The sequence below is a fragment of the Dendrobates tinctorius genome, unplaced genomic scaffold, assembly GCF_039654945.1.
Source record: "Dendrobates tinctorius isolate UK_male_01 unplaced genomic scaffold, ASM3965494v1 ptg000108l, whole genome shotgun sequence".
NCBI lineage: Eukaryota > Metazoa > Chordata > Amphibia > Anura > Dendrobatidae > Dendrobates > Dendrobates tinctorius.
In genome coordinates, this window is record NW_027361776.1 from 2638088 (window position 1) to 2662242 (window position 24155).

Genomic DNA, 24155 nt, shown 5'->3' on the forward strand with positions numbered 1-24155 from the left:
ACTGCACCAAAAGCGCACAAAAGAAGTGACATGCTGCTTTTTTCATTCTGCACTAAATCCGCGCAGAAAAAAAAGCAGCATGTGCACAGCGGATTTTGTTTCACATAGGCTACAATGGTGCTGTACATCACATGCAGTTCTGCTGCGTATACGCAGGGCCAAATCTGCTGCGTATATGCAGCAGAAACGTACCGTGTGCACATAGCCTTAAATACACATTTTATGTAAAAAGAAATTAAACAAAAAATTACACATTTGGTAAGGTCACGTCTGTAATAATCCAATCTATAAAAGTGTCACATTAGTTAACCCCTTCAGTGAAAGCCGTAAAAAAAATACAAAAAAAGTAGCAAACTATGCTTTTATCATCATACTGCTTGGAAAAACTGGAATAAAATGCAATAAAAAAAGATTGTAAAGAAAAATAGTATTACTGAATCTTGTCCTGCAAAAAACAAGCAGCCATACAGCGCCATCAGCGAAAAAACAAAAAAGTTATATCTCTCAGAATAAAGCAATGCAAATGTAATTTTTTTTTCTATAAAAGTTTTTGAGTAATAACGCAAAAACATAAAAAAAAAAAAAAAAAAAGTGGCATCACTGTAATCGTTATGCCCCGAAGAATAAAACTGCCTTATCAATTTTACCACACGTAGAACAGAGAAAACGAAAACAAAAAAAAAATTCCTGAATTTCTGGTTTTTGTTCATTTCTGCCTCCACAAAAACCAGAGTAGAAACCAATCAAAAAATGTCATGTGCTTGAAAATGGTGCCAATAAAAAAGTCAGCTGGTCCCGAAACAAACAACCCCTCACATGACTCTGTGGGATGAAATATGGAAAAATTAAAGCTCTCAAAATATGGCGATGCAAAAACATCTTCTTGGAAAAAAAAACCCATCTTTTAGTGTGTGACAGAAGCTAAACGTAAAAAAAACCGGATATAAATCTAGTGTCACTGCAATCGCACCGACCCGAGTAATAAAGTTGTCTCATCTCTTAAATTGTACGAGGAACGGTGTAAAAAATAAATAAAACCAATGCTTCACCTGCTGTGGATTTGTTTATTCTGCCACCCAAAGATCGCCGTAAGGCTCGATGCACAGTTATCCTGCGCTCTACACGGAGGGATTACACTAGGGTTTCTGTGTAAATCTCTGAAATACGTGATTCAGACAGTACCTCTGGCGGAAGATTCCCTATAATGAGGCAGATGGAGACACTGTGAATGCCATAGGACCTGTGATCCGGCGGTGTCTGTCTTTTTAGGCATGCATAAAAACGTGGTCCACCATAGTTTTGGTCACCTGAAAGGAAGGACAACGCTGAACAGAGGCCAGACGGAGTCTAGAGTAATTCTGCTGTCTCATAGTGAATGGATCCATCGGGGGTTTCATCTGTCATGTAGCTCGGAGATTTGGATGGAAACCCCAAACTAAGTTCTCAGCACAGAGGGCCAGATAAATGAGATCCCAAATATTATGTTAAATGTTCCCAATAAAAGCTTCAACTCAATCCACAAAAAAGCAAGTCCCTACTCAGGGCCGTCATCTGTTAACAGAAATATATGAGGCTTCCACGTTACTGGTAGTACAAAGGCTCTCGAAAAGCGAAATGGCTCATTGTCCCCCCCCCCCAAACAATTCAGTGAATTCTGCGCTCCCAAATCCAAATGCACCTTCCCTTCTGAGCCCCAGTGTGCATAAACCACCTTTAGCGTTCACATTTGGCAGGGGTATAATTTCCAAAAAGGGGGCACTTGTGAGGGAGATTCTGGTCTCTAGCACTTTACATGCTCTGTACATCGAGTATACAAACTATTCTAGGAAAATCTATTCTCCAAGAGGCAAATAGCACTCCATCCCTACTGAGGCTTTCCGTATGGCTAAGGCTAGTTTCACACTGGCGTTACCAGGCGCAGCGCAGGGCCGCCGCTAAGCTCCGCCCCCGGCCGCACCTCCTCCAGTCAGCTCCTCCTCTGGGTGCATGATGCATGCGACCAGCGTATTTTAGCGTTGGGTACGCTGGCTATGCGCTGGTATGTAAAGTAGACATGTGTGAAATGTTATTTATTAACTATTTTGTGTGACATAACGCTCTGATTTAGGGACAAAATTAAAATTTGAAAATGGCAATATTTTCAAATTTTTTGCCAAATTTACATTTTTTTCACAAATAAGCAAGAAATTTTGAATAAATTTTTCCACACTCATAAAGTGCAATATGTCACGGAAAAACGTTCTCCGAATCATTGGGATCCGTTACAGTGTTCCAGATATATAACCACATAAAGTGACAGTGGTCAGATTTCAAAATTAAGGCCTGGTCATTAACCTACAAAGTGGCTTGCTCCTTAAGTGGTTAAAAAAAGTACCTATACATGTCTTTATTATCTATGAACTCATATTGACCTGGAAAATGATAATGGCAGGTCAGTTTTAGCATTTACTGATGGACATGTTAAAAAAAAAAAAAAAAAAAAAAAAAAAATATATTGTGGAATTGCACTTTTTTTTGCAATTTCACTCCTCTTGGAATTTTTCCACTGTTTTCCAGTAAATTATATGGTAAAATCATTGGTGTCGATCAAAATTACAACTGCAAAAAGTGCAAAGCGCAAAAAATAAGCCCTCACAAGGCCATATTGATAGAAAAATAAAGTTATGGCTCTTAGAAGAAAGTGAGTAAAATAACAAACGCAAAAACGGAAAATAGCGTGAGGGTGAAGGAGTTTAAAGTGAATCCAATTGCGACCATGTCTCCGTGACTTCACATCCGAGGCAGCTAACATCAGAAGTTTCAGAGTACATCCTTCATGGCATTACTTAGCATTTATTGATTGTGTATTGAGACTTTTCTGGATGCCAGGCACCCTGTTAGACACTTTAGTATTTTACACCTGTTTTGTGACTACAGTGCATTGCATATTATGTGTTAAAAATTACAGAATATTCCTTGTTATTTGAGAGTTTACTATATGTTCTACTTTTTTGTATTTTCTGACAGAGTCTTCAGGAAGAAAAAAACAGATCGGTAAAAAGCATGATTAACATCAATGTCCAGCTTCAGGAGATATTTGGCAGGGCTATTAGAGCATCGTATCCTGAATTGGTAAATGCACCATTGGCAGTCACGCCAAGTCAGCAGCCTAAGTTTGGTGACTACCAATGCAATAGCGCAATGGCAATGACCCAGGTAAACGTCATCTATGTATCTGTATCTGACTTTTGTGAGAGGAAATTAATAATAACATTAATAATATTCATATAGCATTACACAAGTTAATCAATGAACAAAAGTTACTGATATCTTGCCGTGGAGGTCTTGCTAAAGTTTCTACAGAATGGTAAAATATTCGTTATAGGATTTTTGAAGAGTATTTTTAGCCAAGGGGTAGTACAATTTATAGAGACTCAGATTTATAACACTTAGACATTCCAAAATAGATAACACTATTTATTTTAGTGGGCCATTTAACCAGATTCCTGACCAGGCACATTTTTGAGGTTTTTTTTTGTACATATGATTTAAAGACTTGTGAAAAAAAAAATAGTAAATATTGCATCTTTTCTTTCATGATACCTGAGACTTAAAATTTTTATATCACTGTCATATTCTTTTTTTTGCTGATATGATTGATATCGGTGGCATAATAAAGGAACTTTAAATAAAGGAATTTTAAAGAAAAATTTTATTCCACAAAAAAGTACAACAATACGTTTAAAAATTTGTTCCCCATTATATGTCACAAATATTTTTGGACATTTTTTTTTTTTAACAAGGCTGGGGCTAGTAGTAGCAATTTGTTTTGACAGTGACATTTTTATTTAAATTTGTATATTTTTATACATGTTATTTATTTATTTTACACATAAAGTAAAATATATTAATGCCCCTTTGGGGGGCATTAATATATTTCACCTTATTTTCCTTATATTGACCACAGTTTCAAGGAAAATGAATCCTTCAGGCTGCATGGCAGAGCTGTATGGGGTTCCTATGACTTGGCAGCCTCTATATACAGCTCTCACATATGAGAGCGCCATTAGTACTTATTGTTACTATACATACAGCGATGGAGAAGGCACAGACGGTAATAAATCATCTGTGCCTACACTATGAAGACAGTCGGATTGCCACTCACATGTAACCATGCTATTTTACAATAATGATTTGGAACATCACTATAGAGTAGGAACGAGACCTCACGGATATTTAAAGTTTATGGGTTGATCTGAAGCTGTTAAACACCTCCCAGTAACGGAGATAAATGTCTGACGCATGGAGGTCTGTCCATTGTGACACACTGCTCCAGCAGTCTTTAGTAATACTGTAGTTGTTCATTTGTCCAGGTCATGCTGTTAGGTACTGAAGTTGTATACCATTTATTGTAAGTAAATGCCCCATATACAGTTGTATTGCATTAACCTACAACTCCCAGTATGTCCTTAACAATGGTAAGGAGATGCTTGGAATTTACCAGCCATCATCAGACTGTGGACCATACAGGAACCACCGTACTGCTTGGTCCTAGGCAGGAGCTTTATTGAATATATAAAGCTGCGTGCACACGTTGCGGATTTTGTTGATGATCTTCAGTGTTTTTTCTGCGTGGAATTGCAACAGATCCGCAAAGGAGTGCTCAAGCAATGTTAATCAGTGGGAATCCAGAATTGTGCACATGCTGCGGAAAATTCCGCACAGTTTCGCAGCGTTTTATTTTCTGCAGCATGTCAATTCTTTTTGCGGATCTGTAGCGTTTCTGCACCCATTGACTACATTGAGTCAGTCAAATCCCAGCTAAACCGCAGGTGTAAAAAAGTTTGTGGTTTAGCTGCAGATTTGCGTGCCAAAAACGCTGTGGAAAGGAAGGAGGAAGAGTGTGTGGGGAGAAAGTATGTGTGGGGAGAAAGTATGTGTGAGCAGAGAATATGTGTGCACATCCCTGCGGGGGTCTGTGTGTGTCTGTCTGCGGGTGTCCGTGTGTAGCCAGGCATTGTCTGATGGGACTACTAGTCCCATCCGGCTGTGTCTGCTGTCACATAGAACAGTGACAGAATGAGCCGATGGGACAGTAACACAGAACCACTGTAGGAGAGAAAAGCGCAAATAGGGTCTTATCCGGTTATAATTTCAAAATTAATTTCAGTTTGCACTCACCTAGTATTCCACAATGCAAAACCATATAAGACTCATCAGAGCTGCCGCGGATCCACAGGCCAAACAATTAACCGATTCAAAGTTAACAGATAGAAGAAGTGGATTTTACCCGTGCTGCTATGATAATAACATACAAATTTAAAAAAAACTGACAGTCACATCCAAGCATAAAGCACCTGTTCACAGCTTATGCTTGGATATGACAGTCAGTTTTTGGAAATTTGTATTCATTAACCTTCTGACTGAGCACTCCACCTCTTAGCCGCAGGCGATTTTAACCCCTTTCTGACATTTGACGTACTGTCCCATCCACGGGACCCGGGCCCCTATGACCGAGGAAGGGATAGTACTTCACCGCGATCAGCGGCGCTCCCGGGGGGCGGGGCACCGCTGATCGTGGCCGGGTGTCAGCCGATTATCACAGCTGACACCCGGGACTATGTGTCAGGGGCGTTCACGGACCGCCCCCGGCACGTTAACCCCTGGCACACTGCGATCAAACATGATCGCAGTGTACTGAGTGTTTAGAGAAGCATCGGCTACCTCAGGGCTTCCCTGAGACCCCCACAGCAGCGCAATGTGCAGCGCTCCTGCAGGGGCCTCCTTCCCTGCAGGTCCCCGGATCCAATATGGCCGTGGGGGCCTGCATGGAGGCGGCTTCCTCAGTGCCTTCAGAGCGCAGGGCTGAGGAAAGCCTTTGCAGAGCCTGTCAGATTGCTGATCTGACACAGCGCTGTGTGATGCGTCAGATCAGCGATCTGACACATGACAGTGATGTCCCCCCTTGGGACAATGTAATAAAGTTAAAAAAAAGTGTAAAAATAATTTAAAAAAATCGATAAATAAAAAAAAATATTCCCTAATAAATTCATTTTTTGGAAATAAAAAAAAATGTTAAACCCTTTAGCGAACCCCTTAAAAAATAGAAATAAAAAACAATGCAAAAAACAATGCATTATTATCATACCGCCGAACAAAAAGTGCAATAACGCGCGATCAAAAAGACGCATATAAATAAACATAGTACTGCTGAAAACGTCATCTTGTCCCGCAAAAAACGAGCCGCTATACAGCATCATCTGTGAAAAAATAAAAAAGTTATAGCTCGCAGAGTAGAGCGATGCAAAAATAATAATTTTTTTATATAAAATTGTTTTTATGGCATAAAAGCGCCAAAACATAAAAAAGACATAAATGAGGTGTCGCTGTAATCGTACTGACCCGAAGAATAAAAATTTTCCCACACGTGGAAGTGTAAACGCACCCCCCAAAAGAAATTCATGAAATGCTGTTTTATGTTCATTCTGCGTCCCAAAAATCAGAATAAAAAGCGATCAAAAAAGTCACGTACCCAAAAATGATATAAATAAAAACGTCAACTCGTCCCGCAAAAAATAAGACCTCACATGACTCGGTGGGTCAAAATATGGAAAAATTATAGCTCTCAAAATGTGGTAATGCAAAAACTATTTTTACAATAAAAAGCGTCTTTTAGCGTGTGACAGCTGCCAAATATAAAAACCGCCATAAATAGTAAATCAAACCCACCGTTATCACCCCCTTAGTTAAGGGAAAAATAATAAAATTAAAAAATTTTATTTATTTCCATTTTCCCATTAGGGTTAGGGTTATAATAAAAATTAAACTTCTTTGAAGCACTGGGAGGTTCAAAGTGCTCACCACACATCTTGATAAGTTCTTTGGGGGAGTCTACTTTCCATAATGGGGTCACTTGTGGGGGGTTTCAACAGTTTAGGCACATCAGAGGCTCTCCAAATGCGACATGACACCCGCTGACCATTCCATCAATATCTGCATTCCAAAACATCACTACTTCCCTTCCAAGCCCCGACGTGTGCCCATACAGTAGTTTTCTCCCACATATGAGGTATCAGTGTACTCAGGAAAAATTGGACAACTTTTGGGGTCCAATTTCTCCTGTTACCCTTGGGAAAATAAAAAGATTGGGGAATAAAAGATCATGTTGGTGGAAAAAAATATGATTTTTTTATTTTCACGCCCGGGCGTTATAAACTTCTGTGAAGCCCCCCTGGGGGTTCAAAGTGCTCACCACACATCTAGATAAGTTCCTTGGGGGTCTCGTGTCCAAAATGGTGTCATTTACGGGGGGTTTCCACTGTTTTGGCACGTCAGGGGCTTTCCAAACACAACATGGCGTCCGATCTCAATTCCAGCCAAAAAAGTCAAATGGTGCTGTTACCCTTCCGAGCTCTGCCATGCGCCCAAATAGTCGTGTACCCTCACATATGGGGTATCAGCGTACTCAGGACAAATTGCACAATAACTTTTAGGGTCCTGTTACCCTTGGGAAAATAAAAATTGAGGGTGAAAAGATCATTTTTGTGGAAAAAATATGATTTTTTAATTGTTTGGCTGTACGTTATAAACTTCTGTGAAGCCCTTGGGGGTTCAAAGTTCTCACCACATATCTAGATAAGTTCCTTGGGGAGTTTAGTTTCCAAAATGGGGTCACTTATGGGGGGGTTCCACTGTTTAGGCACATCAGGAGCTCTCCAAACGTGACATGGCGTCCGATCTGAATTCCAGCCAATTTTGCATTGAAATAGTCAAACGGCGCTCCTTCCCTTCTGAGCTCTGCCATGCACTGAAACAGTGATTCCCCCCACATATCCGGTAATAACTTTTGCAGTCCAATTTCTCCTGTTACCCTTTGTAAAATAATAAAAAATTGGACCTGAGGTAATTTTTTTTGTGAAAAAGTTAAATGTTCATTTTTTTATAAACATTCAAAAAATTCCTGTGAAGCACCTGAAGGGTTAATAAACTTGAATGTTGTTTTGAGCACCTTGAGGGGTACAGTTTTTAGAATGGTATCACTTTTGGGTATTTTCTATCATATAGACCCCTCAAAGTGACTTCAAATGTGATGTGGTCCGTAAAAATAAAATGGTGTTGCAAAAATGAGAAATCGCTGGTCAACTTTTAACCCTTATAACTTCTTAACACATACAAATGTTGTTTCCAAAATTGTGCTGATGTAAAGTAATCATATGGGAAATGTTACTTATTAACTATTTTTGTGTGCCATATCTTTGTGATTTAAGGGCTTAAAAATTCAAATTTGGAAAATTGCAAAATTTTCAAAATTTCGCCAAATTTCCATTTTTTTCACAAATAAACGCAAGTTACATGAATGAAATTTTACCACTAACATGAAGTACAATATGTCACGAGAAAACAATGTCAGAATCACCGGGATCCATGGAAGCGTTCCAGAGTTATGACCTCATAAAGGGACAGTGGTCAGAATTGTAAAAATTGGCCCGGTCATGAACGTGCAAACCACCCTTGGGGGTAAAGGGATTAATCACAGCAGGGCCACTACCCCTCCTCAGAGATATAGATTTCAGTCTAAGGAGAGGATATACATAGGTTCCCATACAGATTAAGACTTTAGTCTAAAGGCCCCGTCACACTAAGCGACTTACCAGCGATCCCGACACCGATATCAAGGTGTCAGGATCGCTAGTATGTCGCTATGTGATCGCTGGTGAGCTGTCTCACAGACAGCTTCACCAGCGATCAGCACAGCGATGCCGAGCGCCCGGCATCGCTTGCCATCGCTGTAAAAAATAGAATCAAAATAAAAAATATAGTAATTCTCACCTTCCGACGTCGCTTTCAGCCATCCTGCCTCTCTCCACGCTCCGGTCCCAGTGATCCTTTGCACGAATGACCGCGAGATGTCACGGTCTCGAGGGATAACAAAGTCTTGCGGTCATTCGTGCAAAGGCTTACTGGGACCGGAGCGTGGAGAGAGGCGGGATGGCAGAACGGGACGTCGGAAGGTGAGAATTACTATATTTTTTTTTATTATTTTTTACACCTGATCGCTGGTCTCCCGCCTGTCACACACAGCGATGCGTGCTGGCCAGCGGGAGTCCAGCGACCAAAGAAATGTCCAGAGGTTTCTTGCAGCGATCAGCGATACCGGCAGGGGGGCCGCTCGCTGATCGCTGTCACACACAGCGATCTCGCTGGTGGGATCGCTGTTACGTCAAAAAAGTTGTGACTCAGCAGCGATCTCGCTACCGAGATCGCTTAGTGAGACGGGGCCTTAAAGGTACTGTCACACTTAGCGATGTACCAGCGATCCCGACCAGAGATATGACGCTGTCAGGATCGCTGGTACATCGCTAAGTGGTCGCTAGTGAGCTGCCACACAGGCAGATCTCACCAGCGACATCGCTGGGGACGGGGGTCGCTACTTACCTGTCACACTAGGCGATCCTGCGTCCTCCCGCCCGACTCCACGCTCGTCTCTCCACAGGAAGCGCCGCAGGAAGCTGACGACGAGAAACAGTCCAGGACGTTCTCGCGCGATCAGCGATAACCAGCGGGGGAGCGGGTTGTAGGTATCAGACACAGCGATAGCGCTAACAATATCGCTATAACGTCACAAGTTATAGCGATATTGTTAGCGATATCGCTTAGTGTGACAGTACCTTAAGTGAGGATTGGCAAGGTTAGGTTCCTGGAAAACGAGAAATGCCTTAACATGGCTTCCAGGTACACATAAATTGGCCATTTTATGTGCTAAGTTTTCTCAATTTTTCATATTTCTAATGGAACAATGCAATTCATATGTCATGTTTGCAACAGAGTGCTTCCTATTTTGTTTGAGATTGTAAAATTTGGCCTGGTCATGAAGGTGAAAACAGGCCCTGGGTGAAGTGGTTAAGGTCTAAAATATTGATTTATTTTGTACTGAATGTGGAAGTAAAATTAATTTGTATTCATTTCAGTTAAAAATTCTAAAACTGAGTCCTGGCTAACAGACCATATAAAGATCTATAAATTGTTGCCAGTAGACAAGGCTGTGGTGCAGCACGCCACCAAGGTATATGGCTGCCTCTTCCCAACTACCCATATAAAAGTTGGCGTAACTGGGAGCGAACCTGGTCCCCATGATAGTGCTCCATTGCTGGTTGTAGCAGTTAGCCTTGTACTTAAAATAGTTGTGGGTTAAAATAAAATTCATACAGTCCCGAGTGCATTCTATTTTATCAACAGGAAGGGTATTATACTTTGGCAAGAAATTGTACAGCTGCGTCACAACCTTTGTTGTGATCTATTTTCAGTATAAAGGGATGTAATATTGAAAGTCCCTATAATGTAGTGATCCTGCCATTCAAGTTGATCCAGTATTTGTAGGATGTGTTTGCTGTTCTTTTATGTATTCTGGCAGCAATGGTACATAATTCTTAAGCTAATGATCTACATATCTGGATAAGTTTGACGTAAGGCACTGAATTTTGGATATTACAGGTCGTCTTGGTGGATTAATAAGAGTTTTGTGTATCTTAGGGGGGTTGAATAAATCCGTGAAAAAGCATTGGTACATTCTAAAGGATGACAAAATTATTGGTGAATGGTGATAAATTACCAAATCATCCTTGCTTTATATTTAGGAAGGCCTGTAATCTTAAGAATTTGATTACACATTCATTCCGAGACCCATCGTAGTGATACGCAAGTACCGTATTTTTCGGACTATAAGACGCACTCCAAATTTTCAGAAGGAAAATAAGGGAAAAATGTGTGAAATGGTAGTACGTCTTACAGTTCGAATTCAGCTTACTGGGGGGGATCGGTAGCGCTGGTGGAGACTGGTAACAGGGGGTGTTCGGTGATCCGGTGATATGACTCCCATCCTAGACTGGTGCGACAGGTTTGGCGGTTTCTTGGTTCGGGGGCTGCGCCTGCATTTTGTGAAAGCACGGAGGCCCCTGCACATCCATTACTGTGATGCGGTGGCCTCCGGAAAATCCCATCCTAGGCTGGTGCGGCGGTGTTCTGTGGGGGGGTTCCGCCAGGATTTCATGAAAGCCCGGAGGCCCCTGCACATCCATTGCTGCGATTCGGTGGCCTCCACGAAAATGGCCGCCGGGGGGGCGGCACATGCTCAGATTGAGATTGTCCCGGAAGCCACCGCATCGCAGCAGATTGAATTCTCAGCAATGAGATCTCGGTGACAAAATCTCAATGTGAGTATGTGCCTCCCCCAGTGGCCATTTTCCTGGAGACCACTGCATCACAGCAATGGTTGTGCAGGGGCCTTCAGGCTTTCACAAAATGCCAGCAGAGCCCTCCCGCACCACAGAGCATCTCCGAACGTGCCACACCAGCCTGGGAAGGGAGTGTGATCATCGCCCTGCAGCGTCGGACCGCCACAGAATTGCCCGATCCTGCTGCCGCCACACTATTAGTAAGTATATTCCAACTATAAAACGCACCCCCATTTTCTCCCAAAATTTTTTGGGGAAAAAAGTACGTCTTATTGTCCAATGTAAAAAAGTGCGAGTGTGTCAAGTACTGCACACTAAAAGACGACTGGGATTCAACGAAGGGGGATATTGAATGCATCTTTTTTGACCACATACATTGGTGTGAAAGTATTTGCCCCTTTCCTGATTTCTTATTCTTTTGCATGTTTTTAACACTTAAATGTTTCACATAACCAAACAAATTTAAATATTAGACAAAGATAACACAAGTAAAAGCAAAGTGCAGTTTATTAATGAGGGTTTTTATTAAGAGAAAAGAAATCCAAACCTACAGGGACCTGTGTGAAAAAGTGTATTATGCACTCAGGTGGCGCAAATAGTTTGTGGACCAACTGTGCCATGGACCGAAACTACCCTGGGGGCGTGAAGAAGCAGCTATCTTGATGTTCATTGGAGCCTTTAGTGGTGAGGTCAGGCTTGCTGCTAGGTGCCACTCCAGGTAAACATCCGGCAGTAGTAGCTGACCCCAAGGGTTTAAGCCGTTAATCCAGATTCCAGGACAAGGCCGGATGTCCACTGGGAGAGGTTCAGACTGTGCAGACAGGTTTGGACTGAACCAACATGACAGCCACAGGAAAAAGTTTGGACTTTGCCAACAGGATAGCCACAGGGACAGGTTAGACAAACTGGTTTCAGGAAACAGTTTAGGTACTGCAGTTGTGATTACAGGGTAAGGGCTCCACCAAAGCGGACAAAGGAACAAGGGATCAAGTTTAACATAATAAGGACCGGAACCTGGCAACATAAAGTTGTATATACCTGACACTAAACTATAGTGGTTGCTCAGGCACCTCCCTATTGAGGAGTGTGCCTTTTATACAATACGTCTCCCAGCAATGGGCTGTGAGACGCCTTGCAGCTGAACACATTAACTAAATGCCATGCAGCTGATAGCTGTGGCATTTACCATGTGCGCACGCTGCACCTTTATGAACAGGAGACTGCGCACTCTAGGCACGCTGCCGAGTCACAGTGTGACGTGCATATCAGAAAGACACAGGAGGCAGTAGCATATCAGGGACCTGGGCAGAGTGAGTACGCCAGCATCCCTGCACAGAGAGAGGGGATTCTGTGGGCGACGGCAATAGTGCTAAAAAGTGATTGCTTCCTAAAGCTAATAACTGCTTGGGGGCCACCCTTAGCAGCGACAACTGCAATCAAGCATTTGCGATAACTTGCAGTGAGTCTTTTACAACTCTCTGGAGGACTTTTAGCCCACTCATCTTTTCAGAATTTTTGTAATACAGCTATATTGGAGGGTTTCTGAGTATGAACCACCTATTTAGGCTGTGTGCACACGTTGCCTTTTTTTTGCGTTTTCCCGCTGCGGAATCGCAGCGAAAACGCAAAGAAAACGCATCCCATGCATTTTTCCACATAGCAGAAAAATATGTAGCATGCTCATTCTTTTTGCAGAATCGTGGTGATTCCGCACCCATAGGATTGCATTGAAACGCTCACTTTACGCATGTGGCTATGCCCACCATGTGTAAATTGAGTGGTCAATGTGCGGATGGTACCCAGGGACTGGAAGAGAGGAGGCCCTGGGTACCATAATCTTGTCAAAAATAGAATAAAAATAAAAAATAGAGATATTATCACCCCCCGGCGGCCCTGAAATCCTTCCTGCCTTTCACCATGCTCCTGGCATCTTCCAGCCCCAGTAATGCTTTGCGCTAATGACCGCTGATAGCGTCGCGCTCTTGCGAGTGTGACATCATCTCAGGTCATTCGCACAAAGCATTACTGGGACCGGAAAATGCCGGGAGTGCCACAGAGCAGATCGGGGGCCGCCGGAAGGTGAGAATAACAATATTGTTTTTTATTTTTAACATCCTGCATAGGCAGCATCAATAGTAGAAAGTTGGTCACACTTGTTAAGCACTATGCATGACAAGTGTGACCAACCTGTCAATCACATTTCCAAGCGATGCTTGGAATGCGCAAGCATTCTGCAAGCTAAAAATGCTTGCAAAATGCTTCTTTCGCAGGAAAAATGCCTTAAGAATTTGCATGCGTTTTACCCACGGCGGGGGTTGCAGATATTTACGCAGCATTTCCAAACGTGTGCACATAGCCTTAAGGTTATGCCAAAACATCTCAATCAGATTTAGGTCAGGACCTTGACTAGGGCACTGCAAAGTTTTAATTTTGTTTTTCTTAAGCCATTCATAGATGGACTTGGTGGTGTGATTTGAATCTATGTCCTGCTGCATAAGTGCACTTCAGCTTGAGGTCACAAACAGATGACCGGACATTCTTCATGATTTTTTGGTAGATTGCAGAAATCATGGTTCCATTTACCACAGCAAGCCTTCCAGCAGCAGAACAACCCCAGACCGTAACACTACCACCACCATATTTTACTGTTGGTATGATGTTCCTTTTGCTGTGTTACTTCTATGCCAGATTTAATTAGACATACACCTTTCAAAATGTTCAATATTTGTCTCTTCAGTCCACAGATTTTTCTCCCAAAAGTCTTGGGGATCATTAAGATGTTTTCTGGCAAAACAGAGACAAGCATTTATGTGCTAATTGCTCAGCAGTGGTTTTCATCTTGGAACTTTGCAATGCAGGCCATTTTTGTCCAGTCTTTTTCTTATGGTGGAGTCATGAGCACTGATCTTAACTAAGTCAAGTTAGGCCTGCACTTCTTTGGATGTTGTTGTGTGGTCTTTTGTCATCTTTTGGATGAGTTGTCGTTACACTCTTGGGGTAAAACTTTGGTCGGCGGGCCACTCCTGGGAAGATTCACCACTGTCTCGTGTTTTCTCCATTTGTGTATAATGGCTCTCACTGTAGTTCACTGGAGTCCCAAAGCGTTTGAAATGGCTTTATAACCTTTTCCAGACTGATAGATCTCAATTAGTTTGTTTCTCATTTGTTCTAGAATTTATTTGGATTGCAGCATGATGTCTAGCTTTTGAGGCTCTTTTGGTCTACTTCACTTTGTCAGGCAGGTCCTATTTAAGTGATTTCTTGATTCAAAACCGGTGTGGCAGTAATCAGGCCTTGGTGTGGCTTGGGAAATTGAACTCAGCTTCCCAAAGATGTGAGAAACAACAGTTAATTTATGTTTTAAGAAGGGGGAATCACTTTTTCTTACAGAGCCCTGTAGGTTTGGATTAAATTTTCCATTAACAATAAAGACTTTCAACTGCATTTTGTGTTTACTTGTGGTGTTTGGTGATCTGAAACATTTAAGACAAACATGCAAAAGAATAGGACATTAGGGAGAGGGCAAAGTTTCACACCACTGTAACTTGCACTACCAATGGTGTCATTTATTGCATGAAATGCCCTTGCAATCAACTGTAGGTAGAATGCACCAGGCGCTCTATGAATAAACGGATCAGTGAGCACCTAAGGAATATAAGAATTAAGTTTTGTGGCCATCGCCTATCTGAACACTAGCTGGAGAAACATAATTATGGGGTATTCAGAAAGTTTTCAAACACTGTCGAAGTGTGAACTATATTAAGCAAATGTCCAGTGCAGGAAGTCGGTGGATATTTGAAGTTAAGTTGAAGCCAAAAGGCTTGAATAGTGAAGTGGAACTGTTTGCCTTTCAATGATAGGGCAGCACGGTGGTTAATTGATTAGCACTGCAGTCTTGCAGAGCTGGGGTCCTGGGTTCAAATCCCACCAAGGACAACATCTGCAAGAAGTTTGTATATTCTTCCCGTTTTTGCCTGCATTTCCTCCGTGTACCCCGCTTCTTCCCACATTCCAAAGACATACTGATAGGGATTCTAGATTGTGAGCCTGTCACGATCCATTTCTTGGATCTGTGTCATATCTGGATTCCCTCATATAAACTTTTTTTTCCTTTCAGGCCATTGGGGGTTAATGTCAGTTTTGCCCCTCGGTGGCAGCTGGTGTTATTTGCATGGCTGGTCTGTTTTGCTATGCAGGTGTTTGACCACTCCCAGCTTTCTTTAAAAGGTCTCCAGGTGCTCTAGCTCATTTGTTGGTGATACACTTGCTCTTGGGAGACCAACCAAGCTGGAGTTCAGGAGCTGGCAGTTCTGTGGTACTTCAGTTGCTTGCTGTTGTCAAGTGGCTAACTCTGCTGTCCAGGAGTATTGCAGCAGAGCAAGCTAAGTTTTGTTTTTTTTTTTTCCCTATCTGTTGAATTTTTCCTTTGAGTTTTTTGTGCAGCACACTTTTCCCTGTCTCACCTCCTGGTAAGGGGGTTGGGGCCTTTTAGCTCAGGGCTAAACAGGAGACAGGGACAGGTCGGGAACTTGGGCCTCACTACCGTTAAGTGTACCCTCAAGTTAAGGAAAGACAGGACACCCCCTTTAGCCTGAGGGGCAGTTCAGGGGCCCTGGTTCCTCATCATCTGTTTTCCCCTTCCTGCCCCGTGACAGAGCCAGTGCCGATAATATATGTAAAGAGCTTCTGGAATTAATGGCGCTATTTAAGTGAGTAAAATAAATAAATGATTGATATACACATGATTTGAGACCGCTATACTGTAGTATAAAAGTATACTATACAAATTATACTATAGTATATAAAGAACTATTTACCATTTATGACCCATCCCTGAGGAAGGAGACCGCCGGTTTCTGAAACGCATAGGATGAAGTTTGGTCCATTAAACGATTCATACCGCCACTGACAGCGTGACTTGCGTGATGTCATGAACGCTCTCCTCTGCCTTCACCGTCTTATCAGCTGTTTCCCAGGAAGACTCGCACAGAGCGTGTGCCACTGGTTGGGGCACTGCTTATTAACCTTGTTTTTAGCATGCAGGCTTATCATTGCCTGAGAATGTGGACTGACACCACAAGGTGTGCAACTAAAACACCCTGTCATACTACACACAGGAATGCCATTGCTTCAAGATTTGAACTGACACTGCAAGGCATATCAGTCATATAAGAACATTACTTCCCTATGCTGGACTCCATCTATATTCCATGCACTTTATATAACCCACTAAATGGCAACATCTAGTACAGTCATGGCCAAAAGTTTTGAGAATGACACAAATATTATATTTTCATATGATCTGCTGCCCTCTGGTTTTTATGTGTGTTTGTCAGATGTTTTTATCACATACAGAAATATAATTGCAATCATATTATGAGTAACAAAAGGTTATATTGACAGTTAGAATGAGTTAATGCAGCAAGTCAATATTTGCAGTGTTGACCCTTCTTCTTCAGGACCTCAGCAATTCTCCCTGGCATACTCTCAATCAACTTCTGGATCAAATCCTGACTGATAGCAGTCCATTCTTGCAAAATCAATGCTTCTATTTTGTCTGAATTTGAAGGTTTTTGTTTGTCCACCCATCTCTTGATGATTGACCACAAGTTCTCAATGGGATTAAGATCTGGGGAGTTTCCAGGCCATGGTCCCAAAATCTCAATGTTTTGTTCCCTGAGCCATTTAGTTATCACCTTTGCTTTATGGCAAGGTGCTCCATCATGTTGAAAAAGGCATTGTTGATCGCCAAACTGCTCTTGGACGGTTGGGAGAAGTTGCTCTTGGAGGACATTCTGGTACCATTCTTTATTCATGGCTGTGTTTTTAGGCAAGACTGAGAGAGAGCCCATTCCCTTGGCTGAGAAGCAACCCCACACATGAATGGTTTCAGGATGCTTGACAGTTGGCATGAGACAAGACTGGTGGTAGCGCTCACCTGGTCTTCTCCAAATAAGCCGTTTTCCAGATGTCCCAAACAATCGAAAAGGGGATTCATCAGAGAAAATGACATTACCCCAGTCCTCAGCAGTCCACCCCCTATACCTCTTGCAGAATATCAGTCTGTCCATGATGTTTTTTCTGGAGAGAAGTGGCTTCTTTGCTGCCCTCCTTGAGACCAGGCCTTGCTCCAAGAGTCTCCGCCTCACAGTGCATGCAGATGCACTCACACCTGCCTATTGCCATTCCTGAGCAAGCTCTGCACTGCTGGTAGCCCGATCCCGCAGCTGAAACACTTTTAAGAGATGGTCCTGGCGCTTGCTGGTCTTTCTTGGGCGCCCTGGAGCCTTTTTGGCAACAAGGGAACCTCTCTCCTTGAAGTTCTTGATGATGCGATAGATTGGTGACTGAGGTGCAATCATTCTAGCTACGATACTCTTCCCTGTTAGGCCATTTTTGTGCAGTGCAATGATGACTGCACGTGTTTCTTTAGAGATAACCATAGTTAACAGAAGAGAAACAAAGATGCCAAGCACCAGCCTCCTTTTAAAGTGTCCAGTGGTGTCATTCTTACTTAATCATGACAGATTGATCTCCAGCCCTGTCCTCATCAACACCCACACCTGTGTTAATGGAGCAATCACTGAAACGATGTTAGCTGGTCCTTTTAAGGCAGGGCTGCAATGATGTTGAAATGTGTTTTGGGGGATAAAGTTCATTTTCTAGGCAAATATTGACTTTGCAAGTAATTGCTGTTAAGCTGATCACTCTTTATAATATTCTGGAGTATATGCAAATTGCCATTAGAAAAAATGAAGCAGTAGACTTTGTAAAAATTAATATTTGTGTCATTCTCAAAACTTTTGGCCATGACTGTAGATATGTGCGGTCAGATATTTTATGGCAGTCTGTGGTTATACTGTTTTGTGTATCCCGAGTCTAGTTTTACAATACATTACACTTTGTCCACATTATTGCTACGTTCCCTACCTGTCCCCCTATAGACTCTAGTGAAGTGCAAATTTTACAGATTCCTTATACTCTATACCAAAGTACATGATATCTAGAATATGGAAATTGTTACTTTTTTTTTTTTCCTTTTTTTTCAGATGCTTAAGGCAAAAGGCGAAAAAGTGAGCCCAATTGAAATTGCAAATAAAATTGTTAGAAACCTTCCAGAAAATAACTTGATTGAGAAAACTGAAATTGCTGGTCCAGGTAAATTTATTCATTGTGCCTCCTGAAATGAGCAGATACAAAATTATAAGCTATTATTGGGTCCATTTGCTTTTTTCTCACCATGTAAAAAGTGTATTTGTTTATTTTGATCCCACTTCTGCTGAGTTTTTGAGTATTTACAGGTTTTTTTTAAATGCCCCATACAGATCCAGAAATATTGGCTTGCTAATTGTTTTACGGTCCTTGCAAGGGGTGTGTGGCTTCCCGCATTTTCCTGGGCTGTGTCTTTAATCTCCTCTATATGATTAACCTGTGAGCACCACCCCTTGGTAAAGACGATAAAAAATAAATTAACTATAAAATGTGTGGCAATTTAAAAGAACAAAAACAAAAAACACACTAGGAGTGTGTGTGGGTACTAGGAGAGCAGTAGAAAGTAAATGATAGCTAAAACTGATCACTTTTGACCTGGCAAAAGGTCCTGTTTAACATTCTTCTACAGGGTTCACTCTGTACTCACTCATGAACAGATCCAGTACAAAAGGTAATATTTTCCTTTCTCCTTTGTGCTAGAATTATCCCTACCATCATAGCTAGAAGTCGTAAAAACAATTGCGTGGTATTGTGAGTAATAATTAATAATGCTTTCATTGGCATCGCAATGATCATAAGCAATTTTATGGAAACCAGTGGCAAAAAACTTTCTTCAGTCTGTCTCATGTACAGGATAATGAAATCTACTTTTTTCCAATAGCTGTAAAATCACAGATTTTTTTGGTAAAAAATAAAATCTAAAATAAAACCATTCGTAGTTTTAAGAAAGTCTACTTGGAAAAATACGTTTTTGATCTTGTACCCTTATTGTCATCAGGTTCTAGACACATCGGGGTAGTAAACCAAGTTTAAATAAAGTTTTGGCACACCAGAGATCAAACTTTTCAGGCATAGAAACAGTAGGATAAAATCAACATATATACCGTATTTACTCAAGTATAAGCTGACTCGAATAGAAGTCGAGGCACCTAATTTTTCCACTTATGTATGGTTCATCATTCTTGTCTCCATGGCTCCTCATTCCCATCCTTGTCTGTATGGCTCCTCCTTCCCATCCTTGTCTGCATGGCTCCTTCTTCCCATCCTTGTCTGCATGGCTCCTTATCCCCATTCTTGTCTGCATGGCTCCTTATTCCCATCCTTGTCTGCATGGCTCCTTATTCCTTTCCTTGCATGCATGGCTCCTCATCCCTATCCTTGTATGCATGGTTCATCATCCCTATATTTGTGTGCGTGGCCCTCATGAGAAAAGCCTAAAAAAAAAAAAAAAAAAAAAAACTTGTTCCAGTGCCTGCAGCTCCTGAGGCCAGCTGATCACGTGTCCCCATTCATTAAGGGAATGAATATTCACTCCACACCTATGGAACCTCAATGAGCAGGGACACGTGATCGGCCGGTCGCAGGAGCTGCTCGAAGTCGTCGGCTGCCGCTGTAACTGTGCATTCTATAAGAGAAATGAATAGTAATTGCCAGTGCAGTGAATATTCATTTCTCTTTAGCAGCGGGCAGTTACAGCTGCAGTCAGCAGCTCCTGCCTCCTTTGACCCGCTGCTCCGCCACTCCCTCTCCCCTGCCGTCTTTTGTCACAATGACTCGTGTTTATACAAAAATTCCGATGTAGAGTTCCACAATGAGCATACTGTATTTATTAAAAAGATTCAAGGAATTTAAAATACAAAATGTTATATCCTGTAAATTTTTCTATCTATTGTTTGTATATACAATATGTATATTGTAAAGACAGAAAATTCAATATATGGGGGGCGTGGTGATGTAGTGGAGCCGGAGAGATGCGCTGAGAGAGAGCTCCTCGCATCCTGACATTTTTCCTGACTCCCTTCTACCTTAACCGGCATTTACCCGCACATACGACCTGGAAACCATCTGCAGAGACTTTGAAGACTTAGGCAAGAAAGTGAAAGAACTGGGAGTGCAGGTGGTCTTGTCTTCCATCCTCCCAGTGGATGGCCATGGAACAAGGAGGTGGAATAAGATTCTGCAGGTGAACAACTGGCTACGTCGATGGTGCCGTCAGCAACGATTTGGATTTCTGGATCACGGAGTGAACTACTTATACGATGGACTACTTGCTAGAGATGGGGTGCACCTTACGAAGACTGGAAAGCATGTTTTTGGAAGTCGCCTTGCTACACTTGTAAGGAGAGCTTTAAACTAGAACAACATGGGAAGGGAAGGAAAAGACCAGAAAAAGCCATACACCTGACAAATGCTATTGAGAACTCAGCTATTAGAAGTGGAAAGGAAGAACAAAGACGAAAGAATCTAATTAATAAAAATATTGGAGAAAGAGAAACCAATCACAAACTAAAATGCTTCTATACTAATGCACAAAGCATGGGCAACAAACAAGGAGAATTGGAACTACTAACACAGGAAAAGAAATATGATGTCATTGGAATCACTGAAACTTGGTGGGACAATACACATGATTGGAATACAAGACTAGAAGGATACAACTTATTTGCAAGAAACAGACTTGATAAACGAGGAGGGGGTGTCGCATTGTATGTTAGAAACACGTATATCTGCACAGAGATTGAAGCTTCAGAGACTGGGAGTTCTGTGGAAACTGTTTGGGTAAGAATACAAGGACAGAACAATGGAAAGGACACCATTGTAGGCATTTACTACAGGCCGCCTGTGCAAGCTGAAGATATGGATGAACTCTTTATGCATCAAATGGCCAAGTTCTCCAAAAAATATGACATAGCTGTCATGGGAGATTTCAACTATCCAGACATTTGTTGGGAATCTCTCTCAGGCAAAACTAACAGGTCAAGGAAATTCTTATCCTCTCTTGCTGACAACTTTATCTTCCAAAAGGTAAGGGAGAAAACAAGGGGAACTGCTACCTTGGATCTAATCCTTATAAACAGGGAGGAAATGGTTGAGGAGGTAAAAGTGGCTGGGACCCTAGGAGGTAGTGACCATGCTATTTTAGAATTTTGGATAACTAGAGGCGGAAGACCTGTGAAGACTCAGACGTCAAGGTTAGATTTCAGAAAGGCAGATTTTAAGGGATTCAGAAAGAGAATTGGAGGGATCCAATGGCTGGATATCCTAAAAGACAAAAATGTCCAGGAGGGATGGGAAATCTTGAAAAATTAAATTCTCAAAGCACAGTTGTTAACAATTCCGAAAAGAGGGAAGAATAGGAAGCATTTAAGGAAACCAGGATGGATGAACACAGAACTTAAGCACATGCTAAAAAGGAAGAAAAAAATGTTTATAAAATGGAAAGAGGGAGGCATATCTAAAGAAGAATATAATGCTGTCTGCAGAACCTGCAGGGCACAAATCAGATTAGCTAAAGCTGAAAATGAATTGAGACTTGCAAGAGATGTCAAAAGCAATAATAAAGGATTTTGGGGATATGTCAAAAGTAAAAGAAAAGTCAAAGATGCTATAGGATTTTTACAGGATGAAAATGATGAAATGGTAAGACAGGATGTTGAGAAGGCTGAACTTTTAAATTCCTATTTTGCATCTGTTTTCTCTCAGAAAGGAAATGTAACATCAACTGTTATTCACTGTCCTATTAAGGGAATAGAAGAATCCAGGATATCTATAAACAGAAAGATAGTGAGGAAACACTTAGCTAGCCTAAATGAATTCAAGTCTCCAGGTCCAGATGAATTACACCCCAGAGTACTGAAGGAGATAGCAGAAGAAATTTTTGAACCCCTCTCTATAATCTTTGAAAATTCTTGGAGAACAGGAGAAGTGCCAGAAGACTGGAGAAGAGCAAATGTTGTTCCTATCTTCAAAAAGGGGAAGAAGGTGGACCCAGGTAACTATAGGCCGGTGAGTCTGACTTCTATACCAGGAAAGATCTTTGAACAAATTATTAAACAACATGTATGTCAATACCTGGATAAGAATGAAGTGATTAAACAGAGTCAGCATGGGTTTGTAACTAATAAGTCATGTCAGACTAACTTAATTTCCTTCTATGACGGTATCACTGATTGGGTAGATCAAGGAAATGCTGTAGATATAGTATATCTTGACTTCAGCAAAGCATTTGACAAAGTCTCTCATACAATCCTTATTGAAAAAATGATTAAGTATGGAATGGACAAGGCAACTGTTAGGTGGATTCATAACTGGCTTAGTGATCGGACCCAAAGAGTGGTCGTAAATGGCTGCACATCCAGTTGGAAGAATGTCTCAAGTGGGGTACCACAGGGCTCTGTCCTGGGCCCTGTATTGTTCAACATCTTTATCAACGATTTAGATGAAGGAATTGCGGGTAAACTGATTAAATTTGCTGATGACACAAAGCTAGGAGGGATAGCTAATACTAGAGAAGAGAGAGAGAGGATTCAAAAAGATTTAAATAAACTGGAGAAGTGGGCAGCAACTAACAGAATGGTTTTTAACAGGGAGAAATGCAAAGTACTACATCTGGGCAATAAAAATGGAAAAAGCATATATAGAATGGGAGGAATAGGGCTAAGTGACAGCACATGTGAAAAAGACTTGGGTATACTAATAGATCACAGACTGAATATGAGTCAACAGTGTGATGCAGCAGCAAAAAAGGCAAATGCAATTCTAGGATGTATTAACAGAAGCATACAGTCTAGATCACGTGAAGTCATTATTTCCCTCTACTCCTCTTTGGTCAGACCTCATCTGGAATATTGTGTCCAGTTTTGGGCACCACATTTTAAAAAAGACATCAACAAACTGGAGCAAGTTCAGAAAAGAGCGACCAGAATGGTGACCGGTCTGCAAACCCTGTCTTATGAGGAAAGGTTGCAGGATTTGGGAATGTTTAGTTTGCAAAAGAGAAGACTGAGAGGAGACTTAATAGCTGTCTACAAATATCTAAAGGGCTGTCACATTGTAGAAGGATCAACTTTATTCTCATTTGCACAAGGAAAGACTAGAAGCAATGGGATGAAACTGAATGGGAGGAGACACAGATTAGATATTAGAAAAAACTTTTTGACAGTTAGAGTGATCAATGAGTGGAACAGGCTGCCACGAGAAGTGGTGAGTTCTCCTTCAATGGAAGTCTTCAAACAGAGGCTGGACAGACATCTGACTGGGATGATTTAGCGAATCCTGCTTTGAGCAGGGGGTTGGACCAGATGGCCCAGGAGGTCCCTTCCAACTCTACGATTCTATGATTCTATAACATACCCCGGTGCCCTGGAGACGTGATCTGCGGCTCCTGTGAGTGGAACGCTGTTGGGATACAGGTGGGAACATGGGGCTTGAGGAAGGCGGTGACCATCTTTTGCTGTGAGCTCCGACAGGAAGGAGGCACAGGGCTGAGGATCTCGGTCTTGGGGGAGCCTCTGGAGCAGCGCGACTAATTCACTGGAGGTACAGAAAGGGGTGACATGTGAGCTCTGAAAAATGAGCCCCGTGCTCCCTCACTGACATTTTAGCTGCCCCCCCTTCCCCGCCATCTTAAGGATCTCTGATATTTTACCGCTGCCCCTGCAGGCGCTGTGTCACAACAACGTGGCCTGACTCACAGGACTTATACGATACTTTTCACCTGCTGCAGCACCTAGTATTTCATTTCATTAAGCTATCTGTAGCTGTCTATATTCCGGCAAACTACAGAGTCGAGCAAATGTGTGTGTGTGTGTATGTGTGTGTGTATATATATATAATATATATATATATATACCCTTTTGCAACAGTGCTGCTGTAACAGGGGACTCTATCATTCTATGAGAGTTAAACTTGACATACTTCATCATTGTTAACTATGAATTGCTCATGGGGTCA

At 41.8% G+C, this 24155-nt stretch overlaps 1 protein-coding gene across 3 annotated transcripts in view; it reads left to right on the forward strand.

The window, feature by feature from the left end:
* The window catches only part of RARS1 (arginyl-tRNA synthetase 1), a 679371-nt gene that overhangs the window by 185439 nt on the left and 469777 nt on the right, over window positions 1-24155 (forward strand). For all 3 annotated transcript variants that reach the window (XM_073589463.1, XM_073589464.1, XM_073589462.1), the window contains exons 3-4: window positions 3007-3195; window positions 18260-18368. In XM_073589463.1, the coding sequence (XP_073445564.1) occupies window positions 3007-3195; window positions 18260-18368 (298 nt within the window). The remainder of the gene's footprint in view (window positions 1-3006; window positions 3196-18259; window positions 18369-24155) is intronic.